Below are 24,516 nucleotides of genomic sequence, written 5' to 3' on the forward strand. Positions count from 1 at the left end.
TTTTTGGTCCATATTCTTAGCAAAAGAATCCCCCAGATCCACCGTCTGTAGATGTTACCCAACTCCATTACTTCCTTTTTGAATAAAATTGCTGAACTTGCATTTGAGCCAGCTCCTCGACTACTTGACACTTCATACACTACTTCCTTATTTTATCCAGCTTAAATAATTATTTCCACGTGGCAGCTTTCAGGTACTTTACTGAAGTCCAAACTTCGGATGCACTGCATTTTCTGCTGGAGGTTAGATTACTTCATCAATAAGAGCCGTCAGGGTAGTTGGACACGGTGTTTGGCAAATCCACGTTGCATTTTATACCACTTACCTTCATGAGCTCAAAGGACTTCACTGCAGAATTAGAAGTCTTTATTTATTCACTCAAAGAAGAAGCTACATCTACTGTTTACATTAACTGATGTGTACTTGTTCAGGTCTCCTTTTCTCCTTCTTTATCCACTTGCTCTCCTGGCTGTATCTAAGACTGCATTCAATGTCAGACCCTGTGTCTGTGGAACCACTTCTGCTTTCCCACATCATTAGACTAGAGAACACTCGCTTTCCTTACCTTTGAACAGCCTAGCCCAGCTCGAGCTTTGTCAACATTTTCTTTATCTTCTCTCTTTTTGACCTCCAAGAGAGCTTATGTTTTTTCTCTCCATTCTTTGCAGTTTCTCAGTTTATTCCTATTACAGCCATTTTGCAGGGCAATCACTCACCCAGGAACACCTCAGCCTCTCACATAGAAGACTACATAGGCCTTGCCATAACTAGTGGTGTTAATTTCCAATCCCTCTCCAGAAAGATAAAATCTCATGAAGACTACTGCCAGCACAATCTTGCTCTCTTGCTTGGTGTTACTGAACCCCACTATGATGTGGGCAAGTAGCTGCTGTGCCCCTGGGTTGGAACTACCGTGCTTCTTTATGGAGTAAACCCCAGCTGCTTGCTCAGGTGGAAGGTGGGAGCATCACCATCCGTTTCCAGGGAGACTGCGGTCTCCATCATTTCCTGCTGCTAAGCCTTATGTTGTATTAGTGCTTTCAAAGTTTCATGGAACTGATCTGTCTTCTCAGCTGGGATTCATGCTTCATTTCATTCTCTCTAGATGGTGATACCACCTCAGCCAAATCTATTTTTATAATCTGTGTTACATTCCCCAGCCCTGAGTTCATAGTAACGGGAGAAATGACCCGGAATACTGCTCTGCCAGTTCTGGCTGACAGGGGAAAACCAAGGACTCTGGGTAATGGAAGAGCATCAAGGTGAGAGAAAACAACTAAAGAATTCACAAAATCAGCAAAAAAAGAGAGTTCTCCTAATTGGAACTCTTTATGCACAACAGAGCACTCAACTAGGCTCAGCTGCTTCTGTAGGAATATCCTTTCACAAGCTGTCTTTAACTTGTTCTCTTCCAATGCATGCCCTAACATAGCTGCCGCAGTATAAGAAAGGATCAAAACAAAAAAGAGAACTTTTTCACCATCTGACATTATCTCACTCCTCTGATTTTCTAACAGTCTTAAGCCTTTTTTCTTGTCAGTCTTTTTAAAGTTGGAAAAAAGAAAGAAATATTAAAAAATCATTTCCATATAATTAAACTATGTGAATAGAATACAAAAAAAAAAAAAGAGATGCTCGTTTCATTGCTACAGTATCCGGGTTGGGGAGAAAGACTAGCAGTAATAACTCTGAGGTGAAAGAGGCCTGAAAATCAAGATGATATCTCTTTATATGCATTGCATTGCAGTATTTAATCTTCTGGGCATGTTGTTCAATAAAAACAAAGGACCACCAACCTTCTAATCATGAATTCTCAGTACCAGTATAAATTGTTCAAAGAGCATCAAACCAATTACCTCACAGTACAAAGTGTAAGTATGAGCAAATCAATCGATAAAACTATGTTTGAAAAAAATGGAAAGATGGAAAAAAAGGAAAAATCTACCTACACTTTAAGGCAAAAGAATGTACTCAAACCAGGATGTCCTGTAAGCTTGACAAGTGCTCTCTGCCACAAAATCCCAAAGAAGGAAAAAGAAAACCCCCAGCAACTTTCAAATTCATTTATACCACCACCCAGTTCAGATGCAGGATTGATAACACTCACTTTACTCTGTACATAAGATAGCTCTATGGTGGGCAACATAATCCAGAAACTCAATTGATTACTAGCTTCAGCAAGGGATTTCTAAAAGATTGGTCTATATAGACACGCTTTGTGTACAAGACTTGGTTTTGTTTCTAAAAGGTGCCATAAAGGCTTATCTGACTAGCTGCAAACCCTCTGTCATTGATACCCAGTGTTAATAGGAGAAATGCTGACAGCCACCTGTCTGTACCATGAAGCAATCAGCTACCAAAAGGAAAAGCATTACAGTTCACAAACCTACCTAAGGGATGAAGGTAAGTGAGAGATATAGGTATACTTAACATGGCACGAAGATGAACAATTTGTCCACATAATGCTATATAGTTCATATCAATTCATTTGAAGCTACAAAAGAAAATTAAATTGGCACAAGGAAATTTGAAGCTGTCCTACCCTCACTTCTTCCAAACATATATGGTGCTGTATGCATGGGAACAGTCCGTTCCTTACTGTGGGGTCAGCAGCCAAGATGTGTGAGGACTGCCAAAAGTATGGCTCATTCCTAAACCATTGCAGTTCAGTGCTGGACCTGCCCAAGCTGAGCACAACTGATTTTTGCATCCAATGAAGCAAGGATAGGACAAGAGGGAATGGCCTCAAGTTGCACCAGGGGAGGTTTGGGTTGGATATTGGGAAGAATTTCTTCTCAGAAAGACTGGTGGGGTGTGGGAGTGAGTGGCCCAGGGAGGTGGTGGAGTACCATCCCAGGAGGTGTTTAAGGAAAAGACAGATGTTGTACTAAGAGACACGATTTAGTGGGCAATACTGGTGGTAGGTGGACGGTTGGACTAGATGATCTTAGAAGTCTTTTCCAACCTTAATGATTCTGAGATTGTATGATTCTAAGACTTGCTCCAGAGGAGAAAGGCTTCTCTCAAACGTCACGTTGTACTCCCAGACTAGTTTGTAGCCTGCCAGTGGGAAATAGCTGCAGAATACATTCATCATTCGTTATCTGACATTCCACCTTATCAGTGGATCAGGGCCCAGAGCCAAATGGCTCAAACTGGTCACAATTGAGAGAAAAGGGGCTGATGAAGCTGCATGTGCCAGAAAAACGCTGCGTTACTGGCCAGGGATAGGAGATACCTGAAAGCCAAGGGCAGCTTCTGATGCAACCAACAGATCAGCTGAAAACTCACAAACAACATCCAAAATAGGATACATTTTAAAATCCAAATCTTTATTTTGGAAGAGCAATGGCCCATGAATGTTACATAGATCATCCAAAGGGAACTGTTTTTCCTAACAGGACAGGCCGCTTAGCTGTTGCTGTTGCGTGAAAGCTGCCAGAGTCCTTTATTTATCTCAGCCCTGACACAGCCTGCCTCCTGTACAGAAAATCGTACCATCAGAGATAACATTCCTACACCAAACTGCTCCTGGACTGCCTGAGTGCGTCCTTTTCTCTGACCTGATTTCATCAGGTTTGGAGACTATTGGAAGGTTCAAGAATCTCCTTTTGGGAGGGGATCCCATCTCTGTTTTTCCTCAGTAGTTCTTTGTCCTATAAAAGCTACAGATGAAATAGTGAACCAGATGAAATCTTGCCAGCGTTACTCCCTGACATAAGACAAACACACATAGTACAAAAACGGGGATCTGAGAACAACGGCTTTTTCCCCAAAGGGAAACTACCTGCCTTTGCCCAATTCATTTCTCTGTGTTATTTTCCTCCAATTTATTGTTCATGAATCATGCAGTACCTTTGCACTTCCTTTTCTTAGTCAAATCTGGCGAGACTGCAAGCTCTCTACGTAAATGTCAAGTATGGAGCTAGCATTTTGCACAGGCTCAGATGGAGCCTTGGGGAGCAGCAGCAACTCAAAAGAATCTACCGAGAAACACATAGAACAGAGGGAATGAATTAATACATTTCTCAGAAAAATCTTCATTCTGGACTTCACACATCTTGTGCTCTTATAATCTGAAATACTATCTGTTTGTACTCAATCCCCTTTTCCAAACTCCTCAATTACTTTTATCACCACAGAGTTGTTTGAGAACACAACTATGTCAGATAAAACAACTTCTACGGATACAACTGCATATCACATGCAACAAAACACAGAGATGGAAATGGGAACTCTCCTGTGGCAGTTCAAAGAAATGCAGTGAACACTGAGTCAGAAATGCTGTATGTTTTCAGATTCCATTGCCATTAATTCATAAGAAATATCTTTGAGGGTAAGGTTTCTGAAGTTTGCTTGCAGTTCAACAAACACTATCAATGAGGTATATAGGAGAACGCAAATGAGTTTCAGTTTCTTCCCAGAAGTTTCACCCTAGCCCTCTTCTATTCCATTAACTGCCTCTTTGTACTTCAGCTCCACTTCTCATCTCAGGGCCTCAGAATGTGTTACAAGTCTTAGCGCATTAAAGCAAACCTATTTTGGAAGTAGATAAGTACCATATAGGCATCGCACAAGTCCAGACACAGAGATTAAATACCAGCAAGTCAGTCGCACAACAGATTAGTGGCAGTGCCAGAAACAGGATCCAGAATGCCCAACTCCAACTCTTTCCTCTCAGCTTCACTGTAAGTCAAGACAAAAGACTTTGAAATAAGAAAGGGGCTAAAATACACCAGATATCAAGCATCGTGATTATCTAGTTTACGTGAGCACGTTGAGCAAAGGCACCTCCTATGAGATGCTCACATAGCTCGGCACAGTGTGCTCTAAAACAGAACGCTTAGCACTGAGGCATGCTGTTGGATGCTGCACATACGGAAACGGTAAGTCAATTAAGACATCTCATTTAATTAAGTGCAACTGATTTCTTTTGAGAGATGTAGCCAGAAATCCTTTCTTTAATCCCGTACGAAATTAGTATCTAGCCACTGCTAAGAATTTTGGTACTGCACAGCATGAGATGCACTAAATATGCCGCTGGCAACTCCAAACTGACCTGCAGGAGTATGTGAAATGTAATTGTTGAGAATTAGGAAGAAGTTTCAGGTTTTTAAATCTAGATACACACATTCTTTAAAATTTAATTTCTAAGAGAAGTCTCTAGAAAACCAGTGATAAGAGCCCAGCAGGATTGGGGAATTCTTGTCACTGCTTGTTCACATAGCCTCACTTTGCATAGTGCAGAACTGCACATTGCCTGGTAGCATCCCCTGAAATTTGATAAGCACATCCTCAGAGACAGAAAGGGTGATAATACACCTGAGCAAATGGAGACAAGAACATATCTGTTTGAACATAAATACATAACAGTCATCAACTGTCAATGCTTTTTTGATAAAATGCCTCATCTTTCTCTCAGCCTCCAAGGGTTTTCCCAAGCCCTCAGGGAGTGTCAAATACTCAGCTATATTGGGAAGACACCAAATCTTAACTTTTCTGATGTCTGCATTTCCATCTTGATCCTTAATTCACAAGCAAATTATCCAGTGGTCATGCACAGGACTCAAAAGGAGCTCAAACCTGAAGACGACCCTACTGAAATTCATCTGTAATGCACATGCACCGATCTTAATAATAAATAATAAGTAACTAAACTTTCTAAAAAAACGTGCCTGGGACCTCTGCTACCGCTTCAAATCTCAGTCCCCAGACTGTCACTAAAGCAGTTCTTCACAGCAAACTTGGGAACTAAACAGAGAAATAGGGAGATAAAGGTGCACAGAAAAAAAGCTGTTTGATTTAAATATCCTCTAATGCAGAAGTATCCAACAGACAGTTAGCAAAGACCCAGCACCCTGAAACCACTATCATGTACAGGAAAAACTATCAGATAAAATATTCAAGGAATTCTGAAACAGATACTCTAGAAACAAACATGAAGACGGAAGCCCTCCTCCACACATTCCACAACCTCCATCTACAATTAAGTTCTTCATATCTCACATAGTGACAGAAAACGCGGGAGCCCATTCTCTTCATAATTATAAAAGTGAACTGGACTGACTACGGAACAAGATCTATCTTACTGAGGCTGCAGTATTTTCCCCGTGCTCCCACAGTGTGATTAAAATAGGCTTTTAGAGCTGTCAAAACAGACGCTGACAAAATGTTGTTTCCTACAACAGTGGCAGAGCAGGAACAAAACAGCTGTGGATTTGATCAATCTTTCCTTTCTTCATTTCTAGTAGCAGCCAGCAGAAGGGAGTATAATCGATCAGTTTTATTTCAAGGTCAACTTTACTTCACACGTGTGACTTGAAAGCAAGTCAAAATTCATCCACAACTTTAATATTATCAAGTTATGCCTGAGAAATACGTTGGTGTTTTTCATATGCAGATGCATGAAGCTCTGCTATTACGTAATGAAAGTTAACAGCTCAGGAGATAGGTCAATACAGAAAAGCTGTCTTCACTACAGCAGGGGTATAGAACAATCCAGGAATGTATTTCTGGACTCCTGGAAAGAGTCCAGTGTTGCAGACAGTGGGTGGAGAAAAGAAACAGGGGAAAGGAGGTTATTAGGTCACCTAATCTGAGTCCTGGTGAACCCTATAAGCTTCATTCTTCTTAACGCATCTCTTCTGGCACAGAATCTTATCATTTGCACAATTTAATTTTTTACTTCTGCTCAAATAAGTTACCAGTACCACAGATATCTTTTTTCTAATTGGTTAATTATCAGAGCGTCCATTATCCAGGAATGCTGGTAAGGCAGTGAGATATTACCTATCATTTTCCATTTTGTTAGTAACATCTAGGATGTCTGAGCTCTCTCCAAGAGTTTTGATCAGCTCTATCATTTCTTGCCTGGCCTTGTTTCTATTTCCTGAAAGAAGCTGAGTGTGGGAAGGCTGAAGAGCCCTAAAGGATAATCTGGCTAAAGATAACATCACTTTGCAGGTGTAAATTTTGACCTGGAAGCTATTAAAGGCATGTTACCTCAAAGGGCCACCTGGGATGAGGCACACCCAGGAACTGGCTGGGAGAAAAGGAGAGAAAGGCCACACTGCATGCCAAAATCACCTTGACTTTGGCTCTGACTTTTCCCTCTTTTTAAAGTGAAATATGCTCTTTGTACCGTAAAGTTCTTCAGAAATTAACACTTAAGACTTGATAATCCAAAACTAAGCCAAATGGTAACCACTTTTATGTTAAGAAAGACAGCTACGTTCTCTACTACAGGAGACTTCAGAGAGCTCATTCATCATGGCATCCATCTCTCAACACTCATTCCTAGCGGCCTTCCGGAATCCCTCATCTCAGCAGGAGGCATCAGATATGGTGGCTCCCAGCGTGCACATAACACAACACTCAACCAAGGACACTTCCACCTAACAGCACTGGAGGAATCTATCAATGCAAGTCGTGCCTGGTTTCTTTTTTTTTTTTTTTTTTAAATCTGCTCTTCCAATCCCAGCCTGGAGCCTGGAAAATGTTTTCATCATTAAAGAACAAATAACCAAGAACTAGAAATCTTATCATATATAATAAAAACGTCTGGAATACCTACTGTTTCCAGTTTCCCATTCAAACTGTGATCACTTTCAAAAGATAGCTTCCAAATGGATATCTTCTTTCAACTACTGAGCTAACCTCTCTCTTCTGTTGCAAATTATTGCAGATTTTCATAACTACCGGATCTCAGGATATATTTAGATAATAACCACGTTCTCATTTCTTTTTTTTTTTTTTTTCCCCAAGAAGATGAAGTGCTGCAAATGGAACAGACTGAAATCTGAAGCTTGTGGTTACAGGAAAATGTAATACTGGGGAATACTTGTCCTAAGTAGAAGTTCTATACTCTCCAAAAAACATCAGCATCTGTTCTCTCATTTCTTAATGTCTGCATTTGTCCCACATACTCGTTTTTAACTTACAAAGCAACTGAATGTTCCAAGCAATCCAGAGCTTCATACCTTACTGGGAACTTTTCTCAACCTAAGAAAATTCTGTTTTATAGGTATATCTAGGTGTATTCAAGATCTAGGACAGATTCCAAAAGACACATATCTGATTAAAGATAACTTACACATCAGTTCTGATGTTTTGAATCACCGAGTTACCAAAGCCTGAAAGTATCTAAAACATCTCCTGGGTAGAAAAAGTCCTATTTTTGAACACTACTACCCCCAGGGCAATTAGATAAACTTCTGTAACAGCATAAAGGAGAGTTATGAAATTTTCCAAAGAAAGAAAACACAGGCTTCTAGGATGACAGCAAACACGAGAAATGTCAGACTAAACATACATTTTTGAGAGAAGACGTAAGTAACTAAACAAAGCACCGAAGTGCCATCTCATCCTTAAAGATCATCTGCCCTGTTTTCTTTGGAAAGCCTAAGCTAAGCTCTCCATCCCCATGATCAGCTCAGAACTTCTACTCCACCTTCTTCCATAAATATACTTCATAGAAGCAGCAGAATAGGTTCATTGTTGACTCTGTGGTATCCATTCCTTCTCTTCAAATATTTTCCACTTGGTTTTTGTTGTTGTTTTGAGTTGTTTCTTTTTTGTTTGCGTTTTTAATTTTTTTTCCTCCTCTTGTTTTCCTTTTGTATTTGAAGATACAATACAAACTGCATATCTTAGTATTTCATGCTGTCTGCAAGCAGATGGTTAAATCATTACTGCATTGTTTTAATTGGTGTAGAGATGGACATGTATTGACTCGTTATATTATTTTCAAAGTACCTCATGTGTTCTCATGACTGTTACAGAAAATTATAGGAAAAGATCTATGTGATCTTCTACCTTGTGAGATGAAGAAATTAAGTCTACAACTTACAGGACAAAGTTTCCTCAAGAGTAAATAATTTTCAGGTAAATCTTAGGTTGGAATGGGAGGGAGGAGGAAGGGTGGTGGTGAAGAGAAAAATGCCTGAAAAAGGTTAAATTTTGTTACACAAACAAAACTAGGGTGTCTTTAACACAAAGTGACTTTTGAGTGGCAGGGTCATGGAAGGAGTTCCCTGCCTGCGGTCCTTTTCTGGGGCAGGATCCAGAGCTCAATTCTTCCCTTAGGCATTAGTAAGAGAACACAAGAAGTCATCAGACTAGAGGAGAACCACAGGGACAGAAACAGAAAGCAAGAGAGAGCTGTGGAGACTTCACAATGCCATGAGGTGAGAGTGGCTGGGAGCACTCCATTACACGAATACTTGTTTCTTCAATTTTTAGCAGAAAATCATGTATCCTGTATTGGTACAGCAAGAAAGTCTGATCCACTGCAGATCAAGATGAACTCAGGAAATACACCTCCTTTTTTTTTTTTTGATTTGTGAATCAAAATTGACTTCAGAAGAACATATATGTACCTGTGAAGGCAACGGTTTTCCTGATACAGAACTGTGGAGGCTGTTCTAGAGGTACATCATCAAAATGATGTTTCTAAGTCACACACCAGCACAAAGTTTTACACTGAACACAGATAGCTCCTTCTCAGAACTGAAGGCCCACTTTAGTTTCAAAATCAGGACTGCTGATCACAGTAACAAAAAAAAAAAAGGCAGTTTCAAAGACATAAAGTGATTACTTTCCTCCAAAGAAGAAGATCTTAGGTGTAGCAGAATTGGTTTCATGTTGTAGTTCTACAATCTACCATTTAAACATAACTACTGAGACCAAATCAACCCAGTTATATGTTTCACAATTAGATGCTCAGAGGACATCTGCTGTTAACAAGCTCTCAGTTGCCAGTGGTGCAGTACGGAGTATGAGAAAGCAGGTGAGATAAGACAGAATTATTCTCTAATGTAGACTCATCCGATATACCTTTGAAAATAGGAAAATGTAGCTCAGAACTATGATACAGCTCCACATGTTGGTCATGGGGAGAACATAACAAAATAATCTATCAGTGGTTTTGAGGAATGGAGGTAGTCTCCTCACGCCACTGTCCTGAGAGGAGGGAGTCATCCAGATGGAACGTAAAACACTGGATTTGGCTACAAGGCTCCACGTTTCCTCATTTTATGCCTTTCAATCATTTCTAACATCCCATAATCACAGCTGTGGGTGTGCAAGCAAGAGGAAACAAATCCTGCCAAAAAGCTTACCTGTCACACTAGATGCAAAGGCTATGCCTCCCTGTTCCTCAGCGTTGGCTTACACTTGCTCATGCTCTTCTTCTCCCTCCTCTCCCCTCACAGATGTGTTTTACTGCACTGTTTACAGAGAACTTTGGCTTGTAGTAAGGCACACTGAACAAGCTCCCAGATCAACAAAAATCAGGGAAGCCACGACACTGACAGCATATCTACAGCAAAACAGTAGAACATTTTAGTATGGGTGTCCTTAACAGTTTTTCTACAGAAATATGTAATGCTGTCTGGGCAGTGTATGCCCTGTATATTGAGCAAACCACAGCGTGGCAGCAAAAGAAAAAAAATTAACATTTAATTCATTGAATTTAGCCTGTGTCTGCCGGAGCTGAACTGCCCTTGGAAGTCTCTGTAGTACTTTGCAGTTGCACGTGCCATGGAGCTCCCCAAAATATCTTTAGAAGAGTATTCAAGCTTGCTAGATCTATTAATTCCACTCTCCCCTAAACATTTATCCCCCACAGCATTCCTAACCTGGAACTAGCGGAAGGAGGAGGGGGATGACAAAGAAAAACTCAGAAACCTGAAGGTTGTTTGGAATTTATTCCCTTGAACATTTCACACAATTGAACAAATAATGTCTTGATTTCACAGCAACAAGAAAACCAAGTTTTACATAATTTGAGGAGACACACGCCCAAAACAAAAAGAGGTTAAAAACAACTGCATAAATAAAAATCTTCAACGAAGCTATACAACGGAGACATGAAGCCTTTCTGAGCACTAATTGTCTCACTTGAATATCAGCTGTCACCAAGGTTACTTTATACAAACTCCCTCCATTTCTCTGAGGGAAACTTAATCTCCTCAAAACGGTTATTTCTTAGATCCTAATTTTCAAAAGAACAACAAAAAAAAACAACAAACAACAACCCACAGATGATTTAATTCTGCAATTAAAAAAAATCCAACACCTTTACACAGTGTTCTTCTCCTAAGACACATAAACATTTAATGAAACTCTTAGAAGTGCCCAGAAAAATTCATATCACCCTTCAGAAATTACACATACAAACAATAAACAAATATTTCAGTGGAACAAGTCTACAGGTCTGAAAGTTAGAGAGAAAGGTGGAAGCGGGAGGTCTTTTACTCCCAAGAAGAAGTGTTCTTAGCAGGATCCAGCCATGAGCACAAACCAACCACATCACTATTTTGTAAATCCTTTCTCAGTCCCCAGATCATCTTCTCAGGGTTTTCAGTGAAGCTCTATTAGGTCAGCTGCATCTCAACCCTTTAGAACAAATAAACTAGCAATCACGCCTTTGCTTTTCCAAATTTTCTGGGCTTCATATTTTCTTTTCATTTACACCAAAGCCACCCAAATCCTGATAAGAACACCGACAAGGAACATGATGGACTGGGAACAGTCAAGCACATCCCCTAAGAGAGTTTCCTGGCTTGCTATTGAGCAATGATTCACTGGGCACTGAACCTTGGTCCTAATCATGCAACCCACACACTCTCCTCAGCTTCCAAAAATACAGGGTCTAGTTCTTAAGTTTACATTTTAGATCTTCCAGCTCAGAAAAATAAATCTTGCATTAGATCTCTCTGGAGCTGAATGAGGCCCTGCGAAAGGGTTCATTACCATGTGCCCTGTCCTGCAGAACACAACGCCACCGTGCCTCCAAACAGAAAAGAAAACTTCAAGGCACGGTAGAAGAGGAACTATCTTTCCTCTCATTTTGGTGGTGCATCTTGAAACATCCATTTTTTAAATTTTATTTAATTATTTTTTGGACCAGAGGAGGAGGGGAAGGTGTATGGATGTGTTTGTAAATGCAGTTTAGTGGATAAAAATGAAGGCACCACAGATAGTATGTCACAGAATTAGCTTAGTGTATCGTCTGTAATTTAGTGTTTATAACACATCAATTTAAAATAAGTATGGAAAACAAATGTGAATAATAATGAAAAGGAGTGACCAAGTGGAAGCCTTCATGAAGATACGTTTATATGCACAAGTAAACCGTATTGCTTTGAGCTGAAATATTTTCACAAGGCACGTTCAATGTGTGTAGAACTGTAAAGGGTCAACATGAATGAACAAGAAGCCAGTTCATATACGGAAATGTATATAAAATGTATTTGTACTTCCTTAGGCATAGAAGTATGTGCAAATAATACTGTATGCATTCATAAAGATTTGTGTAAACTGTACAGGCAGTTACGATCCTTTTGAAAATGGGGCTCGGATAATTTACTTTAAAGGGCATAGCATTCAGAGGAAGCAGCCACCCTTTTCTACATCACCTAGTCAGCAAAAGAGCACTCTCATGTGAAGTCCACCTTTGCTCATTTAACACAATACATTGCATGTTTAAGAGTCTACCATAAATGGTTTGCTCATAACACTGCTCCCTGAAAACGTTTAAGGCACATCCAGAGGATTTTTAACTTCTCATATTGCACCTGCCTCATATACATGATATACTTTCGCGATTGCAAAGCAGGAGACCTAATGCCTCTACTTCGTATTGAAATTTTCAGTTTTGCACACTACGGCTTACAATCGATTTTGTAAGTTTTCTGCAGGTCAAGTAACTACTGCAAAGATCTCACGACTTGCATTTTATTGCTGAGTGCTTTGAAGTATGAGTTTCCCTAGCAGGTCATTCCTTTATGAAATTCCTACTGCTGATAGGGACAGAAATGTATTGCTGTGAGAACACAAGCCTGGAATAGGAAACACAAGAAAACATCACCACCTAAAGTTGCCCCAAAGAGCATTATCATAAACCTGATATGAGTAAAGACTGTTCCAAGTCCATCTGTCAAGAAAGAGCTGAAGTTTAAAAATGTGTTCTTACAGACCTTTAGAACAAACAGAAAAAAAAGCATTTACATTAAAAGCACATTAAAATCATATGAAGTACTGTAAATAATATTCAAAAAAATCCAAGACACGGTGGTTACAGATTATGAAAGGGAGAGACAGTTGAGAAGTAAAGTTTTTTTTTTTCCCTTAGCAATAGCAGCAGTTTTGGCACGAAGGCAAACGCAGAAGATAGAAAGAGGCAGACAGAGTACAGAGAAGGATTACAGAATCTACAACAAGCATGCCACAGTTCAGCAGAACCAAAAGCATAGTACCAGCTTTCCCCAACTTCCCTTCCAGGAGAGAATGGCATCAACCACTCAAAAGCTTGCTGCCACTTCCTCACCCAAGAGGTGATCAATACTGCAGGAGCCAGTTTGAACATAACCCCCTGAAAACATCCCTTGTGACACTACATAAGATGTCACGCAGGCTCCCTGGCAAACCAGGCAAACTTTCATAAGAATGATGATTCTAGAAGACTGCTAAAAAAACTCAGTTTGCTTATCACAAGTTGTGTCCTGCAACAACAGTCACTGCAATACAAGGGACAGACAACCAGTGAGGGACTGACATCTTTAGCAAAGTTAATGCATGCCCATCAGGTTAGTACCACATCACAAGAAAGTGCTTGTTGTGACCAACCGTACCTAAGCTGACCAAAGATGCTGAGCGTCATTTTGTGTTTGAACAGATATTAATTATTAATCTGGCTACAAAAAGAAGAGGACAGATTCGGTGGCAGAGTAAAGGAGGTACCAAGTCTAGGGGGGAAACCTAGAAAATTTACGTTTGTTTCGGGTTCTGTGGCGCTGGCACAAGTCATCAGAGTTGTCACCGAACAAGCTAATTCAGGACTGAACTTAAAGGGTATAAAACTTAAAACCAGGGGGCTTTTGTCTCGTGCAGTGCTTAACTGATGTTTCTGCTGTACACCTTCCTCTTGCATTCTAAGCGATCTTTACAACGCCATCAAAAATCAAATCTATGCATTTTACACTCTTCTTTTTCTTAATCATTTCAGAGGCAACTTACACTCCTCACCAACATCTGCCTCACTAGTAAGATTGGCTCAGACCTCAAGGTATGAAATTACTACTGCCAAACTTCAGTTGGTGGCCCTTGCCTTAAAGGAGGCCTAACAGTTTTCAGATATACAACCTGTTTGTGGTGAAGGCTACCAAATGGGTGAAGTGTAGCATTGGAAACCATCTCCAGTTCAGAGAGCTTTTTGCTTAAGGTATTCTTCTATACTTCAGTGAAAGCAGAATGCCTATAGTTTCTCACATAGAGAAGTTAATAAATTACAAGAAAGTATAAACGCACATAGTTCAAAGTCAGTAGTTAAATGAAGATGTAATCTTAGAGACTCCCTGTGATTATTTAGAATAATATCTTATTCTTCCACTGTATCATGAAGCTTTGTAATTCAAAAGCTGAGGGATTTTTTTTTCTTTTTTTTTCAAGTCATACAGAACTGTAAACACATTCCTGATCTACTGTGCAAGAACTGGAGCTAAAGACAGGTCCTACAGCACACGACCGTTAAACTGACTAATGGAGAACTGGCCTGCCTTAATGACACTGCAGCTTGCTTTTAAAATATATTGCATTTAGCCCCTCCCTCTTGCTTCTTAACCCTTGTTAATCCGGTAGTTTTAAAATATACTTAGAACTCACTTCATAAAGAAAATGAGATGTCAGCTACAAATGATGCTTTCTAGCCGAAAGGGGGAGATAACAGAAGCAGAAGATAACTCTTTAACCATTAAAGGTGCTTCAGTCATGCACACACAACAATACAACGTATTACACCGCCTCAAAGATGAACTAGCTTCATCCAGCTGAGTATGCCCTAATGATGTACTACGCACAGCACAAGAGCCAAAGCTTTAAAGCTCCAAAAGATTTAAAAACAATGCTACAGTTAGGCACAGCAAACCGGAGACCTAGATTTCAAGTTTTGCTGTTTGATAAAATGGTGTCTGTTCTATTTTTCTTCTCTAGAAATATTACTGCTCTTGTAACTGTGCCATCGCAGGTGCCAACTATGCCACCACTACATAAAGAGAGATGGAAATACCTGGCCTAACATTTGTCCAACTTAGTGATCACTTAGATGCTGTTTGCTGAAGGCTCATCTAGAAATGCAAATAATTAAATGTGATCTGTTGGAAGGACTAAATCAAGGAAAGGGGATCGACAGCAACTGTATTGAAAAACTAATTGATATACACAGCTAAACTCTCTTTCTTTCATTTCTCATCACCAATAGCTTCAATCCATAAGCCACTTTTCCTATGACATAGTCTGTGAATTAACAATTCCAAGAAATATCTTTTTCATACATCTTAAAGATATGCTTTATATTAAAAATATCATAAACCCAAAAACACGTTTAGAGAAAGCGATGTTAAATCTAGCCAACAGTACAAAAAACGCTGTTATTATCCTACCTGTCCATGGCATTTTGGACATGTCACTTTTCATTACATTTTTTCTTTCCTCCATTTTGCCATATGGAAATTCCATGCCATTAACAGAGGAAACAGTGAGTATAACTACACTTAAAGAGTCAACTACACACAGTAAGAATGGGTTTCTGTCTGACTGCATTCAGTTACCATCTTAGAAATGCTTGTAAGAATAATATGTAAACTCAAATATAAGCATGATTTTTATCTGCCTGTATGTCTTTAATGTCTCTTCTCAATTAGCACTGTGAAGAGACTCATTTTTTATATTTTTCCTCTAAGTATGTTCTCCCTCTAAAAGCACTGATTTTGTTTTTCCATAGTGTTCTAGAACCAATACTAGAATCAAATCTCTTTCTGACATCACTTAGTGAGCATGTAGGGGCTGGGCAAACGAGCATTTGTAGCAGAGTCACTTCTCCCATGTTAGAAGGAGTTAGAATTTTAATTTAATAGGCAAAAATACTTCACAGTAAGACACACACGTTCACTACCTCATTCCCAAAGCCATGGCCAGGAGCAGCACAGATTCTGGCAGTAAGGGAAAAGCACCATGACCTGTCAGCACCACGAAATTCAAGAAGTTGAAGGAATCCCATCCCATTAGCTGTCACAGACACCCAGAATTCCAAAGGAGAAACAATCCAGAGGTGATGGGATCTTCCCATTCAAGTACCAGATTAACGAGCAGAAATTTGGGAGAATAAGAAACCACTCCCAGATTTCAGGCAAACACAGAAATCCAGTTTGAGAATTTTTCCAGTGTATTAGAAGAACTTGTAACTTGAGTCAGCAGTGAGGTACATACATTACAGACAAAGCCTCTTTATCTGGGTCCACTCAGAGGAGACCATTAACTGAGGATCTGTGTTTTCCTGGAACTATTTCAGACAGTGTCCTTGAAAGAAATGAGAACATCTAGGCCCCAAAGCCACAATGCAAAATAACATATTGAGAACTTCACATAACACAACGAAATTCACACGGCACCCCAATTCACACGAGTTATACAGCTTATAAAGTTGGGTCACGGTAATTCTTAATGGTCAGCAGACTGCCCACAGAATTCCCCTAAGATCTGCACAAGAATTTCTGACTGGACATAAAGAAAGGGAACCCCAAAAGCCATCAGCTGACACATGAAAAAGGAGTCCAAAGGGTTCTGGGCTACCTGATGCCCAATCCAGGAAACTGTGCTTTGCAGTCGCTGGCTTGCCACCCTAACTCTGTCAAAGAAGCCGAGAGAGTACTGCACCACCCTGCTAAAGAAGGAAGCGGAGCTACCTGGGGCCCTCTCTGCTGAGGCGGAGATGGAATTTGCCCGTCCACTTCCATCACTTGCCATGGTGTCCTGCAGAGGTCCTTTGGTGTCCTGTCAGAGTGAGGAAGTGAATTAAATCCATATTAAAATCGGAAGCACCCAGAAAATACTCTTTTCGTATGAGGTTGTATGTACTGAACACAATGAACTAGGAAGACATCCCTCTTGCAATTAAGATACCCCTTAATCACTGCATAAAGGCAAGGTCTGACTCAAATATGTTCCTTCTCAATTTATGGCTTAAAACCCTGAAAAACAAGCTGGATATCCAAGTCAAAGCTGTAGTATCCCTGAAGTCTGCTCATCTGGGATACGTAACATGTTTTACTTTTGGTCTTTTTGGCTGTAAGTATGGCACAAATTTTGGGATGGATCCCTCATCCTTCCAAAAAGAAGGTGTACAGCTTTAGCTTGTACTAACAAAACTTGACAAACAGGCAGAAAGATCACCACCACCACAACAAAGGAAAACATCATCTAAGGGGGAAGGTCAGTTTGTAGCCTTCAATCTTAACAGAACTTGAATGCAAAGAGACTACCACAGAGCTTGCTCAGATAGAGAATGCAAAAATACTGAAAAGTGCGTTGAGAAGACCAATTAAGTCTAATAAGTCTGGACTGTAAAGACAAAAGCAGGGACACTTTTCTGTATTACACAGTAGGTCTTGATCATGTATTTAAAACACAAATGCTTCCATTACAATAGTATAGGAAAAGGGATACCCTTTCTTCCCACTGTTCACACTAACAGACAGCAAGCATTCAGAAAAGACAATAGGTCTTCTTTATAGCCTATGCAAGTGAGTTGGAACTTCAAGTTTCAGAAGAAATGCAAATACTTTGTTTAATCTTAAGGAAAAGCAAAACCAGCAACAGAAGTTATTTAGTCTCCACATGGACTGAATACGCATTTCAGTTTAACAAGAATACAAATCAAAATACTGTTCTGAGTGGAACAGTACATTATTTTATAATAAGAACCACAAAAAGAGAAGTGATAATTGCAAGCTTTTAAAGAAAATGTATAGAACTGTAGGACACTGCAAAGCCATTTAATGCATTCTGAATTTTACTACCTTCAGAAAAAGAAAAGCATATTTAGTCTTTCAGTGTTAAGAATCAAGACCTATTAACTCGACATGCTAGATGAAAAGAATGAGTTACCTTTCCTGACACTGCTGGCCTCTTCCTTTGAGCATAACCGGAGAGTCGGTAACAGTAGTGGGGCTTACAGTAGAATTTACCTGCAGACAGAACATGAATGATGGTCGACAATGAGAACACAGCACCTTAACGCAATATAAATGTCCATCTCATTATTTCCCGTTGTCCTTCCTTCATCTAGTTTAATCAGCACGCACAGAGACAAGCACTATCTGAAGTTTTAACTCCAGCCCTCCTCTCTCCCCCGCCTAGCTAGCTTCCCTTCCATTGGGTGCCTGACAGCCATTTAGCGTAATATCCTATCAAACACCAAAGCAAAGCTGTGAGGCTTGTGTGGTATCACATGCTAACAATGCGGCAGTGTGTGAGGAACAAAGAAATCATCACATGAAAAGCTGGCAGAAGCACTTTTGGAAAAAGCAAGAATGAATGCAACCAGCAGAGGAAAGAGGGAGAGGAGGGCATTAACTCCCAGAGAACCATCTCTGAAAACATGCAGTGGTTACTTGCAGAAAGGGCAATCAAGCAACGATTCATTTTCACAAGTAAGACTTGTTGTGACACTAATGTTTTAGTAACACCCTAGAAGTCTAGATGGGTGTTCACCAGTATCTGAACAAATCAGAAAGACAAAGCAGAACTAGGGATACCCCAATGCAAATAAAAATAATAGGAGCAAACTGATGGCACGTTTATCTTCCCACGTACCTTTGTTACCATACCCTGCTAAGTGTATGCACCTCACAGCATCCCCTTCTGCTATCCTATTCCTACAACTTTGCTAACACATTCCAAATCTATACTCTGACCTTTGCTGCTTCCCCCAGTTTCTCTGAGCTGGTATTAGCACAGTATTTTCTAATGATTTGTTTCATGATAGAAAGGTGGCAAATGCTATTTTTTGAGAAGTGTCTGCTTAAATAAACATTTGTTAACATTGACTTTCTCAAATCGTTTCAAGAGGAAATGTCTGAAAAGAGAAACAACAGCAAAGCCCTTACATTCTCAGACTTTGAACCAGACCCTGACTGTAGAACACTACAGAACACTCTCAGCTGGAAGAGCTAGATGAATAGCAACTACGTGCATGTATTTTATCTTTTCTTTCAAAACAAATCCAGAATGAAACATGAACTGCATTTTCACAATGATTAGACTAGATAGAATAACACATATTTCTATTTGGTCATATTTGGTATACATACACATGAAATTGCTAACCATGTAACAATCAGTCACTTCAGAATCAATGCTGTAGGTGTGCTGAGACTCCAAGCTTTGTGTTTGCTTCATTGCGAGCTATCTGGCCGTAACTGCATACATAAGTTTGTTGGCAGAGGGAATCGCTACGTCTGGTGGCAAAAACTGTTTCAGCACATACAACAGACAGAAGAGCTCAGTTTGTTATTGCTAAGCATTTAATCAGACACCACATTACTTCTGAATGCACAAAATAACAACAGTGCTCAAAAATTGCTTTATCCCAGCTTTGATAATTGATCAAGCTGCTGATTTTACATGTTGATTTCAAAATTATCACTGGCCCCTTTAAACTTACAAGTCAAGTCCGCTGTCATTCTGGACAAGTAATAATGGGTTTTCTATTCCTTACTGGGTGCCTGGTTTGATGATTCTGAGATTCCTCAATTCTTTGTGATTCAGCAAGTCCATTACTGAAGGTCGCTATATAATTCATCTTCAACAGAAATATTATGTTGGTTCTTTTTGCCCCATAAGCCTAGCTGATGTATCCACGGCTGTTATCAGTATTTTCAAAAAGATTCAACCCAGCAACGCACAGATATCTATTAATTTTAGAACTTTGCATTGTGCAGAGAGTATTCTGGAGTTTCATCCCGTAGCACACAGCTTACAATTTTTACTTCATCTTTGACTCGATGAGTGCAGAAAAGTATCATTTCGAGCACTTTTTCCTGTTATTCTAATATCTCACTAGTTTTACATCATTTTGTATGTATTTTCTTATTGAGATCAGAGTAAAGATAAATGGCAGATGTGAAAGAAGGTAAAAGTTATACTTCTTGATATACATAAAGCTTTATCTAAGACACTTCTTCAGAAAATGTGAATTTTCTGTTAACAGGCAACAAATACAACAAACATACTGCCACTTTTGAAGGATGTTACTCTTCAGAAGTGATGTGCAATATGAAATTATATTCTTCAGCATGCTCGTTTTCTGGGTGATAAAATGAGTTTCATCTGCTGTCATATTGTCTGGTTTCTCAGACCTGTTATGTATATCTGAAGCTTCCCTTAATCCTTTGCATGTTGGACTCTGTTAACTGAGTCATCAATAAATTTTGTAATCATATTCCTTGCTCCTCAGTCTATCAGATACAGAAAAAAAAAGTCATTACAGAACTTTCAGTAACTACTTCAACACTTTCTCCATACATCTAGCATTGATCCACCCCTACTCAACTTCCATGCCCCATTTTTCCCCACTAAAATAGAACTTAGTCTGCAATTAGCTATTATCATAGCCCTTGATTACAAACTTCCTCTTTCGTTATATCTAAAATGTAGAGTTCTACTGTTGTGCTCACTTCAAAAAGTAAAAGCTGATTATGTCTGCTTCCAACATGTTAAGTTCTCTTAAATAAAAAACAAACTAAATTAAAAACTGAACTCATTTAAAACTAAAATGTGTTTCCTCATGCAAATGGTACTGAAGGAAGAGTAAATGATGTAGCCTTAAAAGCCAGCTGCCAAACCATTTTAAAGCTTTCAACTATTATTTATTTCTTTCTGTTCCAGCAGCTATTCTTATCTTAACTCCTCACAGCTCTCAGCATTACCTGGCCACAGGAAATCCACAGAGCTTCAACAGTTCAAGAGGATACCTCTGGAATTGAAGTTACTCTGTCTCTTAACTCACCAAATAATTTGGAAGCAAAGAGTGAGCTGTGAAATCACTGGACAAACTTCCAGGACAGTTAAGAGAATACAACAAAAAAACATGTAACAAAAAGGCAATTTCTCTTACCATCTTCAATATCATAGGCGTAAGATGACAACCGCAGAGTGGTGGCACAGTATTCACACTTGAAGCAACTGCGGTGGAAGAACTTGCCTTCAGCACTCAGCCTTTCCATCACATAGACTCGCTTGCGGCAGAAGTAACAGACATCACTGCCTCCCAGGTTCTGGGGAAACTCCTTTTTGAGCGAGCCCTAGACAGAAATAGGCAAGACTAAATTTGTGTGTGTCCGTTTTCACCAAGAGTGCATGGTCATATTTTCTCTTCATCTTTGCAGATACAGGAGCATCTGGATGCCGCTGTTCTTTGGCACATGGATGCTGCAGTGCTGTGACACAATTCACAGTTTTAGCCAGGAAACCAAAAACTAACCTTGAAGTCCAGTGAAGAAGGTCTTAGGATGTCATGCCTATGTATGTGAGGAGTAAATTAGGCTCTGGACGAAAAAGTGGACACAAACACTATTAACGATGACCTTGAAACAAATGACTGAGGGAAGCATATGATGGAAAGGCAAAACCATTAGAGACCCTTCAAACTGCAATTCTTAGACCAAAAAAAGTATCTCCTCCAGTAAAAAACAATGTTGAGTAGCCCAGCGGATCAAATGCATCTTCACAAATATGACCAGCAGTTTGTCAACTGGGTTATTGCTAATCCTTGGGTGCTGAGATTAGATTCAGCGATTTTGCAAGGAAAATGAGGAGAAGAGCAAGGGCAGATGGAGAAAGGGAAGTTACGTCTTTCACAAAGCTACTATGGATTCCACCAGCTGTACTAACAACTGGACACTCACAATACTTCAGAGCTACAGTACATCTAATCACAAACACACATCATCTTCTGCACATCATCTTACCAGTTCCTTTTTGTCTAGAAGGGTTTTGGGTTGCTCTTTCCTTTGAAGCTGATTGGCTATCTGCTCAGCCAATGAGCTCACTCCGCCTGTGTACATCTTTATATACTTCTACCAGATGGATGGAGTAAAACAAAAGGGAAGTGAGAAAAGAAAAAGAAATAAAATTATAAAAATGACTAAAATGATAATAGGTTAGGTGGTGAAAAGGTGCAGAGGTGAAACCATGCCAAGACAGTGGACAATACGGAGTGACAAGTAGTAACAGCAAAGCTAGTGTCATCAGTAATCTCTGGAACAGTCCAATATCAACTGCAACTATGAAAAAGAAGGTTTGCATTTTGCATTCTCTAAGTGCTCTAGAAATACTACGATGATGAAGAAAGCCAAGCTTGTTCTTGCTTACGGGGTACTTTGCACCTGGAAACCTGAACACATTCACTTCTCAAAGATGAAACCAAATATAGGCTAAGATTTTAGGTTCCAGGTAAAATTGGCATCAGAATCAAAGATATTTTAGAAGACATGTCATAGAGTCTAATGTAACATGCTGATCGCAACAGTATATTTATATGCTTAGCACCTGAAAAGAATTCATTTAAAGAGCATTCATGGAGAAGGAAGAAATCCTTAACTCAGGAACTCACAGTCATTCAAAACTATCATTTTTTCCAGAGCTAAAAATACATAGAAGTTCATATGGAAAATGATGGGAAGAATCTCATCCAACTCTTTAAAGCCATACCTGCAAACATCTGGAACATGTATTTGTTCAACAGTGAACACGGCTTTATGGCTAGGCTCTTCTCCATCATGGGTAGTAGTGACTGACGCAATAACTGTGGATAGCTAAAAACCCTCCAGTATTCTGAGAAACCTAGGCATGTTGGCAGTTACACTAGATGGTCTAAAATAAGTGTTTGCAAGCCATGTTCAGTCACTGCAGGAGTGGAGGAAGTGATTTTCACAGGAAATAATTTCAGCCATCATCAATAATTACATGGTTAAGAAAATTATGTGCTTACATCCGTGTTAGCTTAATCACACTGCAAACACCATGAATTTGACTCAGCAGAGCAGCAAAGAGCACGCCAAGCAATTTTCCTTTTCCAAACTAAGAAGTATTATGAATGTTTCTAGCTGGAGTCTCTTCAGGAAATGAGGGAGCAGAGCGACACTGCCTTCTGGCAAGTGCAAAATCACTAGGATAGTAATATCTTGAAGGAAAAGACTGAACTCTTCTCTTGAAATTCCCATTACCATACTAGAACTAGTTATTTCCCATAACTAACAACGCAGTATGTGTTTCATGAGTATCGTTATTAGCCTTTTAGAAATGTTTAAGACCTTCACATATTCAGACATGAGAAAAGCAGGAAGCATCACAAAAATCTGAAATCCATCACAGGATGGGTATTTCAGGGGAAAAAGGGTCTGAAAATGGCACGTTCAGCCATCAGAGATTATAATTGCTATCATTGATGTCCTAATTCCGTAAGCATTATGTCACTCAATAAAGAAGGTTTATTTCTGCCCATAAAGAACTTATACCCACTCCTCTTACAGGCTTGTCTGCTAAGTCCAGCCCAAAATGTTGAGCACTTGCAGTACTTATATATGCAATAAATAACGCAATTTGTCTTTCAGAATTTTCAAGCTTTTCCATGGGAAGCAGGCGCTTTCAACAGAAACTTTCTTTTAGCTGAAACTGCATTCCCACTGAACCAGTTCTGATTTGAAACCTTCATCCAACCTTAACTGCAGGTGCTTCGGGATCTTTTAAATTTCTATCAGCACATACAAAGTTCTGTGGCTGAAAAGTGATTATACTAATCTTAACTCAAAACATATGGGACTATTTGGTGTGGGAAATGTAATTGCTCAAATTTTGATTTCAGGTTCTGTGTTTCTGTTTCTTTTCCTATACATGACAACTGATCTAATACTGGATTTTTAACGAAGCACTCTAACTTTCCTTGGGCAAACGTCTTCAAGATATGCAACATTCTGAAACATTTTCAATAGCTAGCAAAGAACCACTTCAGCTTAGGTCAAATCAAATTCCCACTGTTTTTCTGTGTGACAACCAACCACAACTAGCTGAAATTCCCAGAGATTTTTCACAAAGCTGAAGTACTTTGCATTTCATACTATCCATTAAGTGTATACACACAAACACGTTCTGTAGTTTGGCCCAGAATCTCAGCAAAAGCAGCAAGCAAAACAAGAAAGCTTTACTCCAAAGCTAAACTATTAGTGATCAAAAAAACCCAATCTGAGAGCGAGGTGTACCAGAAGCTTTTACATTTGCACCAAATATTAAATATATTTAGTTTCAAACTGCTTTATGGTTGACAACCAAGCTATGCCACAGGCTGCCTCTGGTTTCTCCGTTGTGCATGAATATGCACAGATGTTGCATTTTGCAGGTGAAGCGTTGCAAGCCTAGCTATCTCTTGTGGTATGTCCTTGGCTGGTAGGACCAGGGTGGGTAAGTGACACAGCCGAGTGCACCTTGCAATGCTCAGGCCAATGCTACCTGTCGAAGAGAGTCAGATGAAGGTGAAGAAGGGCGATTAGAAGAACGGAGGCTAAGGGAGAGCTCCCACTGGTCAACAAAGAATCGTCGAGACGGTTCAGTCTCAGGCTAAAAAATAAAATAAGAATCAAAACAATCATACACAGATATGAAGGAAAACCAGGTGAAAATAAA

The 24,516-nt window shown here is 39.6% G+C and overlaps 1 protein-coding gene across 16 annotated transcripts in view; it reads right to left on the reverse strand.

Moving 5' to 3' along the window:
- MICAL3 (microtubule associated monooxygenase, calponin and LIM domain containing 3) overlaps positions 1-24,516 on the reverse strand; it is a 154,423-nt gene that overhangs the window by 54,091 nt on the left and 75,816 nt on the right. For 15 of the 16 annotated variants that reach the window (XM_021390217.1, XM_021390178.1, XM_021390170.1 and 12 more), the window contains 3 exons: positions 20,954-21,140; positions 17,944-18,023; positions 16,743-16,830 (listed from right to left, as the gene is read on the reverse strand). In XM_021390217.1, coding sequence (XP_021245892.1) covers positions 16,743-16,830; positions 17,944-18,023; positions 20,954-21,140 — 355 coding nt within the window. Of the gene's footprint in view, positions 1-16,742; positions 16,831-17,943; positions 18,024-20,953; positions 21,141-21,806; positions 21,915-24,342; positions 24,451-24,516 lie in introns of all 16 variants that reach the window. The other variant, XM_021390252.1, reaches the window with a different exon arrangement.

The sequence above is a fragment of the Numida meleagris genome, chromosome 1 (genome assembly GCF_002078875.1).
Source record: "Numida meleagris isolate 19003 breed g44 Domestic line chromosome 1, NumMel1.0, whole genome shotgun sequence".
Classification (NCBI taxonomy): Eukaryota; Metazoa; Chordata; class Aves; order Galliformes; family Numididae; genus Numida; species Numida meleagris.